This window comes from Anopheles cruzii, chromosome 3 (genome assembly GCF_943734635.1).
Source record: "Anopheles cruzii chromosome 3, idAnoCruzAS_RS32_06, whole genome shotgun sequence".
NCBI classification, from domain to species: Eukaryota; Metazoa; Arthropoda; class Insecta; order Diptera; family Culicidae; genus Anopheles; species Anopheles cruzii.
The window spans coordinates 11,015,151-11,037,285 of NC_069145.1; the positions used below are offsets into that span (position 1 = coordinate 11,015,151).

At 52.7% G+C, this 22,135-nt stretch overlaps 2 protein-coding genes across 2 annotated transcripts in view; both read right to left on the minus strand.

Annotated features, from left to right (window-relative positions):
* Positions 1-3,173, minus strand: part of LOC128273038 (tRNA (adenine(58)-N(1))-methyltransferase catalytic subunit TRMT61A) — a 7,137-nt gene extending 3,964 nt beyond the window's left edge. The window contains exon 1 of the mRNA XM_053010947.1: positions 2,546-3,173. Within this exon, the coding sequence (XP_052866907.1) occupies positions 2,546-3,173 (628 nt within the window). The remainder of the gene's footprint in view (positions 1-2,545) is intronic.
* A 912-nt stretch (positions 3,174-4,085) lies between these two features.
* Positions 4,086-22,135, minus strand: part of LOC128269838 (uncharacterized) — a 78,589-nt gene continuing 60,539 nt past the window's right edge. The window contains exons 7-9 of the mRNA XM_053007242.1: positions 15,900-16,006; positions 14,388-14,541; positions 4,086-5,730 (exon numbers count right to left, since the gene is read on the minus strand). Of these exons, the coding sequence (XP_052863202.1) occupies positions 4,086-5,730; positions 14,388-14,541; positions 15,900-16,006 (1,906 nt within the window). The remainder of the gene's footprint in view (positions 5,731-14,387; positions 14,542-15,899; positions 16,007-22,135) is intronic.

The following is a 22,135-nucleotide window of genomic DNA, read 5'->3' on the forward strand; positions in this document are numbered from 1 at the left end:
GGGGGGGGGGGGGGGGGTTGGCGAGGCACGAGGCGATCATTTCTATGTTTTGACGCTGGCGACACACTGGCCACAGTCACAACTACTGGGCAGCTTGTCAACGGTGGTGTACCTCCACAAAGCGGGCCTGTCGTCCGGGAACATACGTCGCCGTGGCCCACTTCCCGATCATCCGCACGACGGGGGGGGTCCCGATCGGCGGTCCTTTTCAACTTTGCCGCCCACACACCGTTGGGACCCTGCGTGATGTGTGATGTGAAAATAAAATTTAATTAATCCGCCTGTAGCAAGGGACCCATAATGGAGATTGGCTGGGTCGCATTGAGTCATTGAGCCGCTTTGTCGAGTGCTCGATCGGATTCGTGTTTCAGACATTTTCACGGAAAACAATGTAAACTCTTTAGTAAAGCTTTGATTCCGGAAACATTCACTAGCTTTAGCGCAAAGGGCATAAAAGGATGCCTAGACCGCAAGTGGCACAAGTGACTGTGGGGACAAAGTTTATTGCGCGGCTTGACAAACTGCCCACCCCGGTAAGAGTTATGGTCGATTCACGTCCCACCGTACCACCACGGGATCAAGTGGCCGTCAAGAATGAACCGCCATCACCTGGCACACCTCTCTCAGGACGGTGTGCTGCTGCCGGCAACACGCAGTATTTTAGCGCGGCATTACTCGCCGCCATCGAGAGGCCCTTTTCTGGTCTCTGCGCCGTCCCTACGAAGCGTGTCAACCCGCGCGGGCTCCCATTCGTCCGTCGACGGTGACACGGTACATAAATTCTACCACCCGGCGAAACGCCGTGTTCCGTTGTCGTGCATCATCCCGCGAACGGGTCGCCGTTTGACAGGGTCCACCGAGTGGCCGCAGCAGTAGTGTCCCCGGGAGTCGGGTCGCGCGCCAGTAATCTCCCGGTGACTGCTGAATAGATGAATAGACCGGGTTCCCTCCCGCCAAGCGGTTCCCCCATTCGTCGGCCGCTTTTCTTTATCACCTCCAGGAACAGGGGTCTGCCGCTGCCGCACCGGCACCGGCCGATGTTTAACACAGTGCCATACAACGCCGCCAAAAAAGAAAACTTCGAAATCCCACCGCGACGGGGCACACCGCACACGGCACACTATTCTGTCAACCGTGTGTCAGGGCCGGCGCGGCAATTGCCCGAAGTGCAGTTTTTGTATCGCAAAAAAATAAACACCAATGGACCACACTCGCCCGTTGGTCCTTTCGAGCGACCCGCGGACGAACCTAGGCGCACGTATGCAAATCTGGCCAATTTGACGACACCGCGCCACTACCGGCGGCATTCGGTGCGCGCCGCTAATAAATGAAGGCAATTTTGAGCTTTTCTTAATTTGGCACGGTCCCGGCCGTGGCGGCGATCGTGGCTGTGTGAGGTAGAAAATCCGTAATTTAACCATATCTGCACTTCAAAGGCTCACTGACCGCTGGTTGGCTGGGTGGCGGGCTGGTGAACCATTGCCAACGGTATATCGGTGGCCGGCAAGGAGTCCTGTAGGAACGAGCCGCTTGGCTGCCTAGCCGGCCGGCCAGCGTGGTCGGGCGCGGTGATTGATTTTGTAAAAGAATTGGTTCTGTCCGTCGCGCGAAGAATATTTACTCATTAAAAATGGCGTCCTTTCGGCATCATTTATGTGATTGAATTTTCTTTTCGCTGTTTACTTCCATCGCGGAACGCTTTGATTCCGCAGGGAGGATCAGGATCATTAGATGACGAAGTGAAATTTATCAAGAATTACGAAGTCAATTAAATGCGAATTTAAGTTTTCTATGAGTTAAGTTAGCAAAGTTCAAATATCAAAACTTATACGAATGGTAGTATATCATTTAAATGATTGATTTATTACACAAAGTATCCCTGCACCATCTCTTTAGAATCAAGTCAGTGGCGCAAGGCTAATTATGGTACCATATTGCGTGCTTACGATGGCACAAAGGTCTCCAAAGGGCCTTTGGTCCATGTCCTCCGACGCAGCATGCATTCGGTTCCGCTTCTGGGCTGAAATTGCGTTCGTTACTTCACCCAATTTATCAAAAAGGCAAGCGGAAGACAAACGGTCGGTCTCAGGGTAGAGGAGTCCGGTTGATGTCTTCTTCGGCCGTCGCGGTGCCCGTGTTCCGGGGGCACGGTTTTATGTTTTCAATGAATCGAAATCACTCTCGCCCCAACCGGTGACCAGGGACCACTGTGTGCCACTGTACCATGTGAACTACAGCTTACGGGTGCGCGATCTACGCGGCACCGCGGTCGGTCGGTATCGTTTAGGCGTCGGAGTCGGTAATTTATGGCGATCGATAAATCATCCACATTCACCTCGTGTGCGAGTGAAATTAATTGTTCACCGGATGATCGCGACGAGCGAAAGTGGGAAACAGTGACCACCATAAGGCAATGCTGCGCGCAACAGGATCGGATTGCTGCTAACATGTGTCACCGAGCGACTACTGGCCCCGCTCGCTCAGGGGATTGGGAGGATGATCGGGAAAATCATTATCGCACCTTAATTGCGTTGTTCCTACCTACCTTCGTTCTTTAGCGCGCTGGCGGCATGCGGCACGGCCAGGTGCGGTGCGGGAAGATCGAGAAACACGGCATCGGCCTTCCCGTCCAGCTCGGGTCCGAAGCCCTGCTCGCAAACGTCCCGCTGCCGGACGGTCACACTGTCACCCAGTCCGTGCGCGGCAAACTCGTCGCGTGCTTTCGCGCACCGTTCCTCGTGGAAGTCGAACGTATGCAGGTGGCCGGACGGGCGTATGGCCCGCAGGAAGTAGTGCGACAGCGAGCCGGAGCCGGTACCGGACTCGACCACGACGCTCCCGGGTCGGACTTCCAGCTGGTACAGTATCATGCTGATATCGGGCGTGTACAGGATTTGCGTTCGATGGGGCAACGTTTGGGTCCACAGCTCGGGGTTCGGCTGCAGAACGTGGGCCCAGCCTTTGGTGAGCTGCACACGGGCCCCGTACCGCTGGCCGATCAGATCACTCACTTTCAGTGCACCAAAACACGTCTGGAACACGTACTCGATCATTTCGTTCTTTTTGTTGCGAATCTGCCGCACCGCCTCGATCGAGTGCATCATAGCCGGCGTTAGGTATAGCACGACCGTGTCACCCTCGGCAATCACCTCTTTCGGACCGGCGAAACTCATGCTGGAAAATCACGTTTTAAAACAAATGCCCGGAACAATCAGAAACATCCGGAACCGGCAAAGCACGAATTTGTTTACTCAGCAACAGTTCGCGTCGCGTCGTTCGCGTGACAGCTGAGATCGCGGTCACTCAGCACTCACACTGAGTGGTTTTCTTAAAATGTTCGAATATGACGAACGACCTGCAGAGTCGCGTGGATGACATCTTGATGGTGGCAGACAAACGGCAGAACAAAACTTTGTATTCTCGCGAAAAAGAAATAGATATGCCGATTTTAGGTATCTTTCTTTCGTTTCCCACCACGTGGTTTGGTCAGTTCAATGAAACACTCGCTAACATTGATGCACTTTCATTTACAGCTCCGTCCAATAGCACCTTACCTCACTACAACAAAATTGCATATTTTACTTCACTCTACCGGGCTAGCTTATCGACTATCTAGAGTGTGCCTCAATCTTTAGAAGAAAATAAAACACTTAGAATGAAAACTACAGATCGTAAAAGCTACACCAACCATATTTGCACGTTTCCATCGCGTCGCTTTCCGGAATCAAATTACAACTAAATGCATCTTTGCAGCTACTGCATCTAACAACAAACGAGGAATGAAGCTAACTATAGCTATAGCGTAAGTCTAGTAAGATTTTACATACAATTTGTTCACACTAAAGACACAAAAAGTACAATAAATATTGGCCAACGCCCGTGTCGGCCATCGATAAACTAATGCTAGAAGCAACACCAACGCCACTGCGTGTGTGTTGCGCTCGTAGTGAAAATACTGAAACGGAAGATGCACCACCCCGGAAGCCGATCCGGAATGTCCACGACGTTCCCGGATTCCCGCTGCCCGGGGTTTGTGGGGGAAATAAATAATGAAAACGGCTCGTTCCGTGAGATCTGTGCCGATCCTAGTGCTGCTGCTGCTGCTGCTCGTGACGCGTGGTCGCTTCGTCGAGGGGCTGTTTCCGTTCGACTCCGTGCTCGCCACCCGGTGGCTGTGGCGGCGGAGGAGGCAACGGCGGATGTCCGTCCAGCGTCAGCAACCGATGGTCCGATGGCCACGGTGGTGGCGGTATTTGAAGAGGAACGGGCATCGGGAGGGGCGCCATACCCGGGATCGGTAGACCGTCCTGTGTGAGACACGAAGCCGGTAGCAAACAGGAGCCGACGGGGCCGTGGTGCGCCATGGAGCCAGTGCTGGTGGTGCTGCTGCTGCCGGCTCCGTGCGAGGTGATGCACGTCAGCGCGCTGGAACTGGGTATCGTTTGGGTGACGGGTAGGATGGTGCCCGGGTGGTGGTGGTGGTGCGCGATCGACGCACCGACCGCACAGTCGGTGACGATCGGGACGAACTGTTCCGGCATCCAGTCGAAGGAGAACGTGGTGGCCGTCGGGAAGCCTCCGCCGAGGAGCTGGTGCGGGGCGCTCGTTGGCGTCGGTGGCGTCGTCGTCATGTACGGCGACAGCTCCTGGTGCGTTATGTCCGGGACCTTCTGCGCCGTAGTGTCCGACCAGGGCGGGCTCGGGTTCCACTGCTCCATGAAATCGGTCGGTTCCCCACCCAGCCCGCTCGTCACCGTCGGCGGAAGGATAGCGGATTTCGAGTGCAACCGGCTGGTGAGTGTGGTGCGACTGCTCGAGATCGTGGGTCCAACGAGCATCGCCTGAAGCCCACCGCCACCACCACCACCACCGGCGTCGATCGACCCACCGAGACCGTTGCCCAGCCCGTGTAGATCACCCGGTGGCGGGCCACCGTTCTCCTGTCCAGCCCCCGCGTGTTGATGGTAGTCCCCGATCGCGCCGGAGGTCTCCGGAGATTCCGGTGGTCCACTGTCCGGGATGTGGAGCGGCTCCAGTCGATTGACGTTCCGCTTCTTCGTCGGTGGAGTCCCATTGTGACGGTCGCTGCTGGTGGCGGAACTGCCACCTCCGCCATTGTGGCACCGGATGTGTGGTGTTACCTGTACGACCGGGATCGGGATGGCCACGGGGTTACCCATACCGGGCGGTGGTGCCGATGTCGGAGGCGTCGGCTGGCCTCCGCTGTAGTCCACGGGTTGGCTGCCGGACTCGAGCCGGAAACCGTACGGCCGCCCCGTCGTACCGTATTCGTCGCCCGCGGATGCCGTTGTCGTTACTCCGGCCTGGTGCTGATGCTGCAGGTGCGGATGATGGCCGTGCATCATCGGTGTGGCCGGACCGCCGTTATGGTGCTGCCCGGACGGTGACGCGTGGAACCCGTAGCCGGTGAGGTGATGCTGTGAATGGGACGCCGAGTAGCCCGAGTGTGACCCCAGCCCGGATGCAGCCGCGGCCGTTATGACGCCACCGGAGGAAGACCCGGTCCCGGTCTGCCCCACGCCTCCGGAGCCCGCGCCGCCCGGCGAGTGGTTGCTGTGGTTCCCGAGGGCCGCGGCCCCGTACGCGTACGAGCCGCTCGGCGGGATCCTCGTGGCACCCTCGAACGGAATCCCAAACTGCATCTTCGACTGCACAGTGTAGTAGTGGTACAGCCACGAGTTGGACAACATCACGGACGCCTCGCGGTCACTGTGGGAGCAGAGAAGGAGCAGAGTTGCTGCGTCAGTATTACGGGATTGCGGAAGAGATGCGTAACAGTCGCGCGGCTTGGGGTTAATACTGTTCCCACAGTGGTCATCCCGGCCCAGGGTTGCAACATAAAATAAATCGCCCATTGTCAGTATTGTCTCCGAGGTTGTCTCCGGTGCTCGATAATAAAAGAAAAAAGGAGTTTCAAAGAAGGGTAGTCCACGCGTGTGCAATATGGGGCTCGGCGGCCGACATTTTGGTCCGATTCGTGATTGTTCTTTTTCTTGTTCCGTGTTCATTTCCGTGCTCCGCTGTCCGCTTAAAGGAGTTGCTCTCCTTTAACTGCCCAACTGCTGGGCCTATGGTTGCCCGGTCGCCAAACGAGCGTAACCTTCTGACCTGTCGCCAGACGTTCGTCGATGCGTTTGCGGTTGAACCGCAAACCGCAACACAGCAAACCTGGGGCCCACGGGTTTGTATGCAAATTTGGGATCCCTTTCCCGTCCCACTCCCCGCCATCAAGGGTGAACAAATTCCCTGGCCAGTCGCGGCACCGGACCGCGACGGGCGCGACGGTGGCCCGTGGCCTACCGGTCACCGGGCTGCGATGACGGCGACGTTCATAAATCTCGCTTCCTGCCCCACGGTGAATCCTGCAGACCACCGACCCGTTAGTCCCGAGGTTCGCAAATGGGGTCCGCAGGATCGGTTGGCCAAAACACATTTCGTGGCTACGATCGGACGATATTTGTGATATTGTTTTAATAAACCACTCTTCGCTTCAAATTTGAGGCAGTTTGAATTTAATATTTGAATTATGTTACTGAAACCACGGTTTACAATGGTGATGATGAGGAACATTGACTTGTAACGGAAGAAACCTGCATAAAATAGTTTAAATTCCGTTTATGTCTCATTATGGCATTGGGAAATCACTTCCTCGTTAGACTGAAAGTTGCACTCTCAAACATTTCTTCGATCGTCTGACGATCGAATCGTTTGTCGATCCGACGGAACCGTGGATAAGCGAAAGGATTGTCGATCGAAACTTGAGACTTTCCCTATGGGATGTTTTTAAAAAAATGGAAATCTTCCACTCTCTCAATATGTTGGATGACAAGTGAGGAAATCAGCAGCACATCAGGTCGTGTAAAGTTTTCAAAGGGCTGATTCGTTGAAATAGTATGGTAAAAAATAAAAAACATGCTCACGAAAGCTACACACATACTTACACACAAAATTCGATTGGAAGTTACATCGTGGGATGGCCAGCGATCATTTCGAGACCAAAACGCTTTCCAAGTGTGTTAAAATATATATAACTTGCCTGATCCTATGCAGAGTGGGCTAAATATCGAACAACCCATAACTTTAGGTTCGAAAAATCGACAAGCTTACGTACCTACAACAAATGGGCATTGTATTTCATTCCAAAGCACACAGGACATGTGTGGCTATGGCTTGAATAAGCAAATGAAATGTTCGATCGCCCACGTAAGTCTATCCTTCAGTAGAAAGGCTTCCCTAGTTTTTCAAGGCAAGGAACAGGATCTTTGACTGCCACAGGATCATCTGATACGTTCGGAACTTACTCAATTAGAATGGCCGAAAATGGCATGGCTCCTCGTCCACCCATCCACGAGATACTTCGTTGCGTGTATCTATTTAATCCTGTTTGCCGATATTGTAGCCTTTGTAGGCAAGCTCCAGTAAGTGGTCAGCAAGTTCCCTGCACTCCGGATTGCGCTCGGATTAACACTCCGCGGTTATAAATGTAACCGACACACTTGACCCGGCCGGCCCAGCCTTACATGAACCGGGGCAACATTCGCGATGCAGACAGCACAAACAAACGGAAGAAAAAACCTCTATGAAAACATTGCTTAATGCACCTTAAGTACCTGCTTGCGGCAATAAATCTTACGAGCGGTCTTATTTTCCCTGTTACTCCTGGGCGTGTGTGTGTGTGTATGTTGGGGATCGTTCCGTTCTCGATAGCCCAGCTGTAATTACACATCCCAATCTAAAGGGAACAGCCACAGCGGCGAGGGCCGTCGGTGGTGCATCCTTGTTCGCGAGCCTCAACTCATGTCTACGCGCGCGTCCGATCTGCGCTTTGGCCGGGGATTTGTGATCTACTTTAAGGGCCCCGGCCGGCGATGCGCAACCCAAGCTCCCCGAGGAAAAGCTCCGATTTTCTTCTCAGTTTTTCTGCCCGAGCCGGTCGGCAGGCCGGCTGCCTGGGTGTAAAGGTGCAATAATTCAAATCGTAGCGGACGCGAAACGCTACATGCTGTGAAGTTGCGCGCTCTCTTACCCCCCGCCGAGGCCCCGTGGGTAACGTGAGAAATTTTCCGAACCATAATTATGTCAGTCCTGGCACGAGGGAAACCCAACCAATCCCGATAAGAGCGGCCACAAATTTCGCAGCCTCGCCGTAGCACAATTTGTGTGCCACAGAAGTTGCCGCGGTTATAAAACAAATATCTCGCCCCGATGGCCTATTACCCGGGGGATGCTCCGTTCTATTAGAGGTCCATCGAAAAGGGCGACTGAAATCCGACGCGGGCAGCACGAAAATGGAGCAAACCGATTGCACCGGTGCCTTCCCGCGGTGTCCGCCGTTAGTGTCGATATCAAATTTTACGCCAATTCATCACCGACCCGGTTCGGTGCGGCCGCCAAACCGTGTTCAGCCACAAACCATCCGCTTTTCGCTGGGCAGCGCATATTTGTGTGCAGCGAACGATGATTAACACTTTGTTTCGCGTCGTCGTCGTCGTCATCCTGCGGGCATCGCCATTACGACCGAACACGCCGACAGGGATTGATTCGTCCGTCCGTCCGTCTGCCCGGGTGCTGGGAGCGTTCGATCGGAGCCCATGTTTGCCACAAGTGAAAGCAGCAGAACGGAAGAAATGGTTCCGTCATCCTGAAATGCCACCATAAAGTGGTGAACATTTTTCAAGCAAACACCCGGCGGACGTGCCGGGTCAGCAGGGTGCAATCCATCGATCAGCGCCGTAACAAGGAGAGCATTCTCCTTGTTGGACGACGGATCATCGGGCACTGCGCCATCGCAGTGCACAGTGTTGTGCCTTTACAAATAGTAATTTAGTTGAAATTTATTTAAATATTCCAAATTGAGGCCACTTATCTGTTAATAAGCTTAGCGGTTTATCCCACAAATGATCGGCTATTGGGACCTCGAATTATGATATTTCTTTTCCACAAAGGACCAATTGGTGCACTCATTTTCACGATCGTTTGTAGCCGATCCTCGCATCCAGCGGGCACAAGCACCGGCACATTACCCGTCGGGCCAGCATAGGCCAGTTAGCCGGCCAGCCAGTGCACCACCTGCCTGGATGGGGGGATCATAATTGTGTTTATTCAACTGATTCAACGCTTTCGGTGTTGTTCGGAAACGGGTAATTGAAGCCGATCATTGATCGTGTTCTCTCTAATTGGCACCGAGGCACGGACACTGGCCGTGAAAAGCCGCGTTCGGGAAGCGTTTTTCGCACCGCAGCCGAGCCGGCCGCGTACACAAGGGCCGCCACAGGTCGAGATGGTGACTGGCGATGGTGTTATTTTATGTGGCATATTGCACCGGCAGTGCTGTGATAACGAATATGGGCAGGACGGGCTTTCGAAAGCCGAAAAGCGGGACCTGCAAAATCGGTCCGAAAGCACAAAAAAACGAAATCCCACCGGAAAATTATTAACCCACGCCCAGGACAGGCCAGGAAGACTCTTCCGAACCCAGCGAGCGAATGAAAGGTAATAAGAATTATTAATAAAAGATCGTCCCCGATAGCTGTGGCTGAGGCGCGCGCGCGCTCGCGCTTTGGGTAATAAACTGAAGCCTCAACTGGCCGCCATATTGGCATATCCTGGTGCTGCATCATCGCGCTTAGTAGTGCTGCCGGGGAGAGCATCCGGCCGGCTGGCCGCTACGATGATACGGGATGCCAGCCAGTGGTTTGCGTTTTTAACAGCTATATCAGCGATCGCCCATATTTCACGCCCGGTTCCCATTACTCTTCGGTCATTTATGAAGCAACAATCACGGTGAGAGAATTTGCAAGTGGCGGCTGGACCACTGGCAGTGGGTTGGCACCGAACTGATCGAGGGCCTTTGGTGCCTTTCTTTAAAGGGCTCTTTAGGATTTGTTCTTTTTATTGGTTGGTAGTCAAGTAAATTACTGACAATTTTTAGTTCTTTTTGGAAGCTCACTAAATAGCATGGTGATGGCAGGATGCGTTCATGTGCGGAAGATTTGTGTCCGTTGGGCCTTCAGGTCCAATCGGCTTTATGCCATTCGTTCATCAAAGGCCTCAATTTCTTACCCTCGACCGATGAAGGTCTTCCGGAGCCTTCAATGTCCTTGGGCGACAAATGATCGCCCGAAAACGATGTCAATCAAAGTTTAACTCTAACAGCGGCATCCGGTAGACTGCGTCTGTCATTCAATGGGCTTCAGACATTTCTTTTTACCTTTTATAGTAAAAGTCGAATAAGTGAATAATCTGCACCTTTGGGTACCATCGCACCACCTAAGTTTAATAGTAGTTTAATTCTCCTTATACTCTTATGATATTCACATTACGTTACATTTCGTTGGGATTTGTACAATTCTAGGATTTTTACAGCTCAATGTTCCGAAACCTGAAGAAATAACCAAACGTTTTCTACATTCTAAGTCTACTTCAAAATTTGGCAACAAAGAAATGAAATCGGACTCACAACCGTACAGAAAAGTGAAACTGATAGCCACGGGGGATGAACATCAAAAGTTGCCCACAAACATTTCAACGCGCCCGATATGGCAAATATCGGCAATCGGCGAGCATCGATCGTATTGTGGAGCACCGCGACGCGGGACGAACATTATGATTATTGTTCCCGTTATTAGTCCGAACGGTCCCTCGGCCGATTGCAATAACGCTCGGACCGGCGCAGAAGTTAAATAATGTGGATATTACGCGAACTCAATACTCCGAGCCACACACACACACACACGCACACATGCGCATATGAAGACATCCGAACGTGCCGTGGACATGCCGGAACGCAGGCATGAACCGGGCACCGTCCACCGGTGCTGTGGTGACCACAGGTTTTCCACAGGCCGATCGGGCCTCAGAACGATCGATCGATGCCGGTTCGATTCTCGGCCCCGGCCCCGGTCGGAATCGGGGCCATTTTCCCGTGCAACTCCCCGGGCCGGGTGGTCCAGATTATTTATGTGAGAAACCATCCGGCGGCCCGACGACGGTCGGCCGGTACGTGTCCGGGCCACGGTGCACAATGCCTCGTTGTCCTGCAATTGCATCCTCGACGATGCGCCCGAGCACCCCTCTGTCCGTGTGTGTGTGTGTGTCTTCATAAGTCGGACCACGGGTGGGGCTGCAAAAAGGGGAAGGCCAAAAGGAGAAACATAAAATATGACTAAACATTGCTGCCGCGTGTGACTTTATGTGGAGCAATTTCGCTTGCGCCGGTTGATTTATCATTGACCGGGCCAAACATACGGACAACGAAACGAGGACGCATTGATCCGTGTGACGCCGCAACGCGACCACTACACAAACCTGTAAGGTGTTAATGTTGCGATGTCACCACGCCCAGAAAAGTGTCCCCAGGAAGGTGGAACGTAGAGAAAAATCACAATCACTCGCACGAAACATTCCTTAACGATTTATTGGCGGCCGTTTCGGGCCGAACGGCGAACGCCAACATGGAATGTTTTTTATGTTTCTTTCCCCAAAACCCTTGGGCCAGCATACAATGCAGCACGCCGCGCGCGCGAGAGAGAGAGTGTACACCGCAATCGTACGCATTGTTCCTTGCGGCCCCCAGTTTCGTTGTCATTTATGCTCCCCGACCACGGCATCGTCGGTGGCGAGCGCTCCGATCGGCCGGTATCGGTATTTCCCGACGTTGTAATGTACCGCGCGATCGGAACGGTGTATCGTTATTATCGTCCTGGGCCGTTTAAAAAAGCATCGCGACGCTAATGGCTGACGAAAACGGGGAACGAGTGAAGCACCGCCGCCGTGCGAGCCCCGGGTGTGCCACGGGCTTGCGGTGCGTAAAGATTGAAACACTTTTCCCACTACGCACGGCGAACGAGCGGCGAAAGGACGAAAGCGTGCGCTTGAACGATCGTTTTAGCTGGTTGCGCTTGCGTTTGGGGGATAAATTAGAGGTATGAAAAGTGCCCGGGAACGCGCGTGTAATGATACGGACGCCATGTGCCAATAATCGGTCGAACTTAACGCGAGCCGGTGGCCCCGCTGTCTTACAATTACTTCGGCTTCGCAGCCACGGCAATCATGCATCATGGTGAAGCGAACGAAGCGATCAAGCAGGGGTCGCGCCGGCGAAGGCGGTGGAACATTAACTCCGTATCAATGCGGGGCGCGGCACGGTATGGCACCGGTTCCGGTGAAAATAAATGAGCATGATCAAATTAAACGACCGTAGATGAGTCCGGGGGACGCCCTTACCACAAGGGAACGGAAACAAATGAGACGATCAACCAATCGGCCTTAAGGTGTTGATATTTTCAACCGATACTATTTGCAAAACGGGTCAAAACGGGTTGAGCATTGAAACAAATTATAATACGGATTGCCAAGAAAAAACGGGGTTCGTCGCTTGCGAATCCACACACCACCGTTGGAGTCTTTCGTCTTTCTAACGGTGAATTAAAAGCACGCCCAGCGAACGCTTTCAGGCACCACGTTCGATCGTTCAATTATTAATTACAAGCCTACACCGCACCGTGTCAAGATCAATAACCAACACCATAAATTGCTGGTCGGCCGGCCGGTGACCGACCCATCGATCGATCGAATCCGGTCCCGATTCCGCCACATCCCAAGATCCCGGAGGAAAAAAGGTTCACTCCGGTCTTGTCACACGGCGTTGATCAATGACCGTGGGCTGCCGTTCTGGCGGGCGGCGTTTGGCGGAGCGTTCGTGTGTGAATTATTTGTACGGGGCACGATTCCGATTCCAGGCCAGCCCAGGCCGGCACAGGTGCGCACACCCGCGCAGTCCTTTCACGCCGCAGCCGCTGCCACTCGTGAGCGAACCCTTGCTAAGCAAATAAGCTTTCTCATCGGAATATTCTGTTTCAACACCGCAACGGGCCGGGTGCCGGGCAGCCCCGCGCGCCCATTCTCGCACGGCGCGCGTTTATAATATCGATCGGTCCCGTTCGCGATCGCGCTTGGTAATTAAATTCCTGCCATGTGTTGTGAGCGGCCGTTCCGTGTTGCGTTGCGTCGAAGGATTCGGTCACGATACCGGGAGCGAGCGCGCGCTCCGGGGAGCCCACGTCAAGTGGGGTGTTCGCAACAATTTGCTCCTGCAAAGTCGGATACTTCGCACCGTTCTCTGCCCCTCCAAGCGTGGTGAGTGTCACGCGGTAGGACTCCATGATCGAAGGTATCAGTTACTGCGTGCTGATCAGGCGTCCAGCATGCGGGTAATTATGTTGTTATGATCGACCGGTGTGTCCGTGGCGTAATGAAGTGATTTTCGGCTGCCGGCCGACCGGCCGGGTATCATGTTTCGTTTGCCACACCATGGCGGGTTATGCAAGAGACCGTGTTTTAATTATCCGAGACGGCCCACTGCTTTCGGCCTGGTGTGTGAATGAATTTTCTTTTCGGTGGAATTTTGGGCTCCATTCCAGCACACCAGTGCCCGATTCTGGCCCACCACCATTGCGAAGCATATTCAGCCATCACGGCCGCGCAACACTGTTTATGACCCACACGCGTGCGCATGCGGCGCTCGAGGTCCGCGCGATCGCCGATAAGCGCCGCCGATCGCTGACGCTCCTGATGGACCATAATGATAACCATAAATCTGGTGTCCGAAGGCTCGGGGCCACGGCTGCCTCGGATCGCAATCGCCGATCGATGCTGTCAGTCGCCGTCCGCTCCGGCCGATCGATTGGCCGCATCGATCGCGCAGATTTCAGATTCGGATCGTCAAAGCATTCCTGCGCGGCGTACCTCCCATGTTGCGCTGACAGTAACATATCGCAGACGACAAACGTCGCGCAGGACCGGCGGTGACGTCGGTGGGCCCGAACCCGGGCGAGGTTTTGCATTCGCAATAATTTCATCATCCGGCGTGGCCCGCAAACTGCCCTTTCTAAATCACTTCATCGCTTCCTCCGGAAACTGAGTGCACAACTCCAGATGGGAAGCGAAAAACAAACAAAAAAAAAACGACGACAACGGACAGATTTCAAAGCTTCACGGCGACAACCGCCGGGATCGTGTAAAGCAAGGCGGCCGCAACGAGCCTTTATGAGCCGTCGTAAAATCGACCGCCGGAGCGAATTGATTTTCGTTCGTTCCGATAGTGATCGTATGTGGACCGGTCTCGGGCCGTGCCCGTATCGATTGATCGACGATCGATCGGTCGGGTTTCGGGCCGAGGTTTTTGCCGTTCGCTCGGAATGCTGTACGGTGCTGGGTGGCCCTTGTGGACCTCCCTCGGTGTGTGTGTGTGCGAATACGCTGTCCACGGCTGTTACGGGTTCATGTTTTGTGATGCAGTTTTCGCACGACGTGGGCTATTTGAATAACCCGCCCAGAGTGGACAAACAGTGTGTAGCTACACTCACCTCAACACCTGATTAGTGCACACGATCACCGATTGCTGGTTCGAGTCTTGGCCGTCGCGTACCTGCAGGACCACGTGCACCCAGAGGAAGTCGTTTTGGCGCCGTTGCATTCGCACGAGCAGAATGCAGGAACGGTCCTGTTCCGATTGCGTAACTGCGAAAGGAATACGATGGTTGATGACAATTATCAGTAGAGTAATATAAGGAAAATAATAGAAATTGCGGTACAGTGCGACACTTATGTTTCGATATTGAGTTTATGCGACACACGAGTAGTGATATCTGTCAAGTTTTTTTTTTATTAGAAGTTAAATGGCCCCTACGATAACAGGGTAAACATCTAAACATGGCATTGATACACTTCAGACACGTATCGAAAAATAACGTACTAGGACTTTGAATTAACTCATGCGGTTTTTATTCATCAATTGTGCCTCAACTAGGACAACAAAACCTATGACTACTTTAATGAAAATATTGTCCGAGGTTAGCTGATTCTAATGGTAAATGATTCTCGGGTTTCGTGCCGAAAGAACTGTTCATCTTTCGAAGCGATCCAATCAGAAATCTGCCCAATAGTTACTCTTGCAACATGCGTCCATCAATAATTTCATTAAGTTTTAAAAGCTCACAGTACACTACACCTCTCATATCCCACCAGGTCGCTCTTGGTCTTGCAAGCCAATATCACCACTTTTAAACCGCGCAAATAACTTCTAACACATTCTCTCAGCAAGAGCATGTTCACCATAAATATCCATTCAAATATGATGACTTTTGGTAGCCGCTTTCTTAATTCATTTTCAATAATTAATTCAAAGTCCAAATACAATAAAATGATTAAATTGCATACAAAATTGGCTAAAACGTCACCAAAAAAAGAGTGCTAATTGTCAAAAGAAGCATTGGAATGTGCAACACACTTTAAACAACTAATTGTAATAATCAACAAACTTTGCGCTGTACAAAAAAACCGTACAAAGAGTCTTTTAAGAGTCTTTTTTAATCCGTTTAGGTTGTCACTGAGCCCACTGGAAAACACCTTCAACTAATTTAAAGAGCGCCTCCAGCTCAATTACTTCACCGCTAGTACCGAAACATACTGGTCGCACCGTCTTCGCACGGGGTGCATCATCTTTGAACCGAAATCGTGCGACAACCGATTGACATGTTCCTATCATCGCAAAAAATGGCTTTGCTCGCTTTCTGATGCGACCAGCGGACAACTACACGCTCCGACGTCCATTGGCCGGACGTCAATTGATCGGTCGTCAAGCGAACAGCTTTTGACGGGCTACTGTGATGGAAGCGACTGGCCCAGCGCGAGTGCGATGCTGCACTGTGATCCGTCAAAGGTCCAAACGGCACGACATCGATTGGACGTGACCAGGTCAAAGGAAGCGACCGACGACGAGCGACAACCCAAGCCGATATTAATCATCATCATTACATTGGGGCCATTTATGGTGCTCAGGTTTGTGATGTGATGATTATCCGATAAGCGCTACTTACTCAGTCTGTGCTTGCTCTGGGCCTCCCGCGTCGACTCCCAGTGCAGCAGCTGGTACCAGGAGACGCCCTGCAGCTCGCTCCGACTGTAACCGAGATGAAATTCGCCACTGGAAGCAGAGAAACGGTGGAAGTATTACGTTACTACAAAATGCACTAAAAGTTTAGAGGAAATGTAGTTATGAGGGAAGCATCGAATCCATACGCTGATCGTACTAACGACAATAAAAACAAAACTACTGAGAAAGAAATCAAAACAACGCAAAAAAGGCGGCCCGCCGTATCAGGATAACCGGCGGCTATGGCCAGTGTGAGCAAGTGTGCGGCAAAGCGCGACCATTCCTGTCGAACGCTGACAGCCGACAACCGTGAACATATGTTGCACGTTGTGCCGCTGCCGCTCGATCGCCGAAGGAAAATTGAAGAAACGCGCGAGCAAGAGAATCCTGACCCGGGCTATCGGGTTGCCATTCTCGGCCGCGGCCAGATTCATCAGCACGCGGCGCGGCACGGTCAGCAGTCAGCGTCGGCCCTGAGGGCCTTCCCTGGGTCTCCTGGGATCCTCCCGGGATCGGCGAAACGACAAAAATCAATTAAATCGATTAATCGTATTGTCTTTTGTCCCGCAGCCCAACACACACACACACACGAGCGCGGGCAGGCGGACGCGCGCACGCACGCAAGCACGCACTCGCCCAGATGGGAACTACACGACGACACGGTCGGGACGAATGGGTAAAAAATCGAAAAATCGATCGATCGATCGAGCATTGCGATGAAAACCCCATTTGGCGGCGCGGCCCGAGCACCCGAGCTGAACATAATGATACATAAGACCACAGGCGGCAGAACGACCGAAAGTATGTTTGTACCGCCGTCGTCGGTTCATATCAAAAGGTTTCGAAATTTATCTTTCACCACCCAACCCAACGGACCCACCGGTTGGCCACAGCCAGCCACCCACCCAGCCTGAAGTCGAAATGATCGACTGATAATTCCTTGCGCCACAGCGCCACAAGGAGCGGACGAGAAAATGGGTGCTGAAAGATTAAGACCAAGGCTCGGGCGGTCCGGGCCCGCGGTGGGGGATTGTTTCTGGATGCCGTGTTGTTTTTTTCTTCTGTTGTTCTGTTTTTTCGTGGGGCCCATCGTGGAGTCGGCGCGCGCGCGCCCCATTCGATCGATCGGATGGCCAGCGGGAACGTTATGAATCGATTAGTCAAAGTGATGCTGTATTGATCTCGCGGTCGCAGAGAGTCCGTAAGACAGAGAGAGGACGAGATTTTGAACATAAAATGGGACTGTGCCTCTGTGGGTGATATGTTCGAGGCCACAACCTCACGGATAAGGGGCCCCTGATGTGAGTCACCTTCGAATGCTTTTAACTAAGGTTAGTTAAATAATAATGTAAGAAACTAAAATAATAATTTAAAACCACATCCCGGGTGTTGAATTTAATGAATACGTTACGGTGTTGGTGTTAAGGCGAGCGAGGCTCAACGGGTCAACGGGACAGTAAAACGGCCCGTGGCCACAGTCGAAACCCACGCAACGCCCGGTATCGATAACTATCGTGTAATTGATAACTTGATTTCATCTTCCATTAAAAGTGGGCTGGTGTTTCCACAAATAGAGAAGCGCGCCTCCAGTGGCCCGGAGGCCACCAGGGGACACACCTCTTCTGCAGAGCCCACATTTACCACGTCCGAAAGCACACCGATGGCCGATGGCGCGAAAGGTTCGCTACGCCTTTCGTTCGTCCTTTCGGGACATTCTGGGGTGTGCCTATTTAACCTATGCAGTGACCTCGCTTTATTATGCGGGACTGTTTGCGTTCGGTCTGGCTTCGCTTGGCGATCTTCAGCCCCAAAACCAAGCGCATCGAGGCGGCACATGTTTTGCGCACAGAGCCAGCGAATGCCGTTTGATATTTCAATGAGTTTTTAAAAGGTGTTGGAAAGCGGCACAACATACTGTGTGTTGGCCAAAAATTGGGACACCATTCCAACAGCGAGTCGTTTGTCACGGCACAACCCACCCAACCGGCCCAACGATCGTTCTGATCCAGATTAATTACTTTCGACCAGCACCGGCCCGCAGGACGCCCGAAACCACATCGCCGCGATTGTGTGAGGGCCATCGTGACGCCACGCCAACAACCGACGGCCGGTAACATTTTGGAACCACTTTGCACCGATTTCGTATTCAATTAGCTTCCCTCCTGGCCCGGGGATACGCGGGTACGGTGAAGCGGCACCGTCTCGTCTCTCCGTCGGTCTGTCGGTGAGTGAATTGGGGACGGCGACGTGTGCTACGAAATTGGCAACTTTTGGGCTCGTCTCCGGCTCGTGTGCCGCTTGGACGCTCGCTGATTTATTCAAATCCTTGTCGCGTATTAAATCATTTCACTTATCAATAAATTATTTGCCTAAAGTGTGGCCAGTTTGTGCCTGTGCGTGTGTGCACGCTTGGGTCGCCATGTTCGTGAGGGGTTTTCCCGTGCCGCGTTAATAATGTTGTATTACCATAAGGATCATGCATTTTGGGTGGGTTACGGCTTAAAAGCCATCAGCGCTCCGGCTGGTGAAGGTGAAGAGATTGTTGTGGTCGGTAGGATACTTTTGTTATTGAAATAAATAATAATTACTAATTGAATGGGTTTAAAAAAGGGCCCACTAAACGCTTGATCGGTTTATCCACATAAAAGCACGAATGGTGACGCAACATCAACTTTTCGATTGATTACATTTCGTTTGTTTAAATGTTAGAACATCTTTAGTACAAATGAATGTCTGTTTATTTAAAAAAAAAGCAGCAGCAAAAAAACGATGTAAATGCTATCAACTGCTGCATTCTTCATTGGAATACCTTCTATGTCAATCGATATTGTCGTAAAACAGGATGAAGCAGTAAAATATTCTACAGAATTACTTAATTCGCTTGACTTACCAGAAGTGCCTCCACATATTTGGAAGTTAAACGTTGGGTCTTGAGAAACACTGTTTACTCTGTTTACCACAAAAAAGTTAATGAACAACATCTTCGAAGCCACCGTTTTAAATGGAACATACTAGTATGAAGGAGTTGGTTTGCGACTCGCTTTTGTGACAGGGACCTAGCAAATGATTGCTTCATTGGAGGATAAACTAAGATTATTGTATGCCCATTAAATCAAATGTTAAAAACCAGTCAATCCATCGGTAAAAAAATAGCTATTGGATGAAAAGTTCACCTGGTCGGCTAGTAGAGTATAATAATATTCCACTGATCGTAGAACGCCAGCTGTATCTGAGACAGTATCCTTTATAGTACTTGAACAGTGAATCCTCTTTGAACGAAATATGGACTTTCGGCAGGACTTGGTCACAACCTAACGCAACGTTCCGACGAGAGTGTCCTTTAGCCGTGTAGCATTTTACGTACCGCACCCAGCCCAGCGCCGTCGTGGCAATAAACATAACTTCGTTCCCGGAAGGGGCGGCCATACCCGTGACGTCTCGGGTCCGGCACCTCCCCATCGACTAACATGCTCATCTGGTGCCTATGCAAAGAACCTGCGGCCATCGCGGCGCGAACACATTTTAACCACGAGTGACACTCTCGGAAATTCAATTGATTCGTTCGGTCGGCGTTGCGGATCGGTTCCACTTTCTCGGCCCGCAATCGATTCGATTCGGAGCGATAAAATAAAATTAACCCTCGGGCCCCCTCCGAAAGCGCGTGTGTGTGTGTGTGCGCAGGAGAGTGTGTGGACGGCTCTCTCTCGGTTGCGTAGCAGCGCATGCTGCAAAGGTCGGCCGGTCGGCCAGTGCCGCCGGCTAGAATCGGCTGCCACGCCGATGCGGGTGCGGCAGAAAATTGAATTCGATTATGCGATGGCACCATATCGATCGGGGTGCTCCCACCACCGCCGCCGTGCCCGATCACCATCGATCGCCGCGCGCGAACCAAGATCGCCCAAGATCTAGGCATCCCATCAGCCCAAGATGCCGGGGTCTCGATCCGCCGCTGAGATCCTCGTGGCCGCCCCGTGTCCTTCGGCGCCTTCGGGGTTAACGTAGGAGGGCGTATCGGGCCATCCGGCGTCCGGGGGGTGGGCGCGATATCGGCGGAACTAATCATACGGCCAACACGCCAGCGACTCGATCGACCCGCGGTCTCGGAGAGCGAATAAAAATCAATCGCCATCGTTCGGGCGCGGGGTCGCCAGAGATCGTTCGGCTGCGATTGGAACAGTCTGCCCGGAATCCAGAAGTTCCCAAAGTCGCCAAAGGAAGCCGGACCGCCAGACGGACCTAGTCTGGTGGAGGAACACAGCTGGAATGCCGCGCGAACGAGACTCTGTCACAACAAAGTCGGACCGTCGGCCGGGCATTTAGGAGCGTTTTCCTTAAAAAACAAGCACACACAGACACATACGCACACGGACAAAGTGGCAAAGTGGCTAATTTAAATTGGCAATCGCCTTGTTTTAGCTGTCAAAATGGATGTCGCGGCCCTGCTGGCTGCTGGCCGGGCGTGCTCTTTCCGGCTCTCTTTTTACACTTTCGGCCTAATCCAGCCAACGACCTCCACGGTGCGGGCGCGCGCGCGGCACAAGACAACCTAATCCGCCGCGGAGACATTCGCCGCCACGGCCCCGTCCGTCCCTTCGCCTCGGGCGACCCGCGTAAATTATCGTCCAAACTTTGGGGCGCCCCGTAGCCGTCGCAGAGGCTCCGACGACGACGGCCACCGCCGAAAAGCGACAAAGTAAAAAACGCGTGCCGTGAAGATGGCGCACGGCAGATGATTAATCACTCATTTTAATTTTTATCAATCACATTTTTCACTCCACTCACATCACACACACAAACACACAGAGCCACTAAACGATCGTGTATTCCGTGTGTGTGTCTGGCTGGGATGGACGGAGTCTAAAGCTGTCTGGTGTGGTCTCTGAAAGGCTAGTGGAGAATTTTAGGCGTACGAGAATGAGACGCATTAATTCTCGAAGTCTCGCGTCTAAGCAATCCGAGTCTTTTGGGGATCCGAGGCTTCTCTCGTTAATAACAAAAACAGTGGCACAAGCTCGATTGATTCTGGTTAACAAAATTATTTTTAACTACTTTCAGGACACTTTGAGCCACGAAAGGAATCTGCGTTCATGGACTCCAAGCGTGGCGATCGAATGGCTCGGAATGCCCGGCTAAAGGTTTCGAATAACGTACGCACACGGACACGAGCGCGATCGATGATTGCACCCCGGACACGCCGGTGTGTAAATGTGTGTAAATATTCACCGCACTGCAACGGGGGCCACGGGACACGGCCGAATTTCCTGCCGGACAGCCTCCCGAAGCGGCCCACCTTTCTGCTGGCCGATGTTGAACACGCTGTGCGCGACATGCTGTGCCGGGCCGGGCGCATTGTATGTAAAACAAGACTCCAAATGGGCTGCGCAGACTGCGGTCTCCCGCGGTGTGTCACCTGGACGCACCACCGACTCGAACCGACCGTGGACGATCGATCAAGCCGGAACGGAAGCCCCGACCGACCCACAGGTGGGCTTCATTGTAGGGGTCCTTTAATTTACAGCGAAACCGCGTAATATCGGTTTTAATGTTGCTGAACCGAAATTTAATAAAAACCCCTCTCCGAGGATCGGTGGGCCCCACTGGGTCTCTCGGGCAGGCAGTCGGCTCCGAATCCACGGAGCTAATGCTCAGCAATCCATTCCAATCGCCGATGCGGCGCTGCTCGGTTGGAATGCCAACCGATTGAATCATAAGCCAGTTCAGCGCCAACCGCCCTTCCACCTAGCACCCTAGCCGGAGCAGTCCCCCGCCCGATTCATGGTCATGGTCTCTCGGTCTCCAGTGTCTCACGGTTTTCGTGTCGCACCGGATGGCCTCGGACTGTTGCGGTCCCCAACATCGGTGGGGGTTTGTATGTTTTACTAGCTACTATTCGAGCCCGTTCAATCTCCGCTCCGGAGTGCCGGAGTGGCTCGGAAACATTCCATGTCCCCTCGCAACCCCTCGGTGCGCTATTGCTCCGCTCGGCCCCCGTTATGTTGGTTTCAAGGACTAAAGGGCATTAAATAGCGACTAGAACATGCATATCGCTGTAAACCCGGCGCCGTTTCGTAGCGGGCGCGCGCGCTCGAACTGATCCGAGCACAATCGAAGCGAATGCTCAGCGTTGACTGTCCCGGTGAGGATGCTCGCCAGCCAGTCATCCGGGCCCGTTGCAGACGC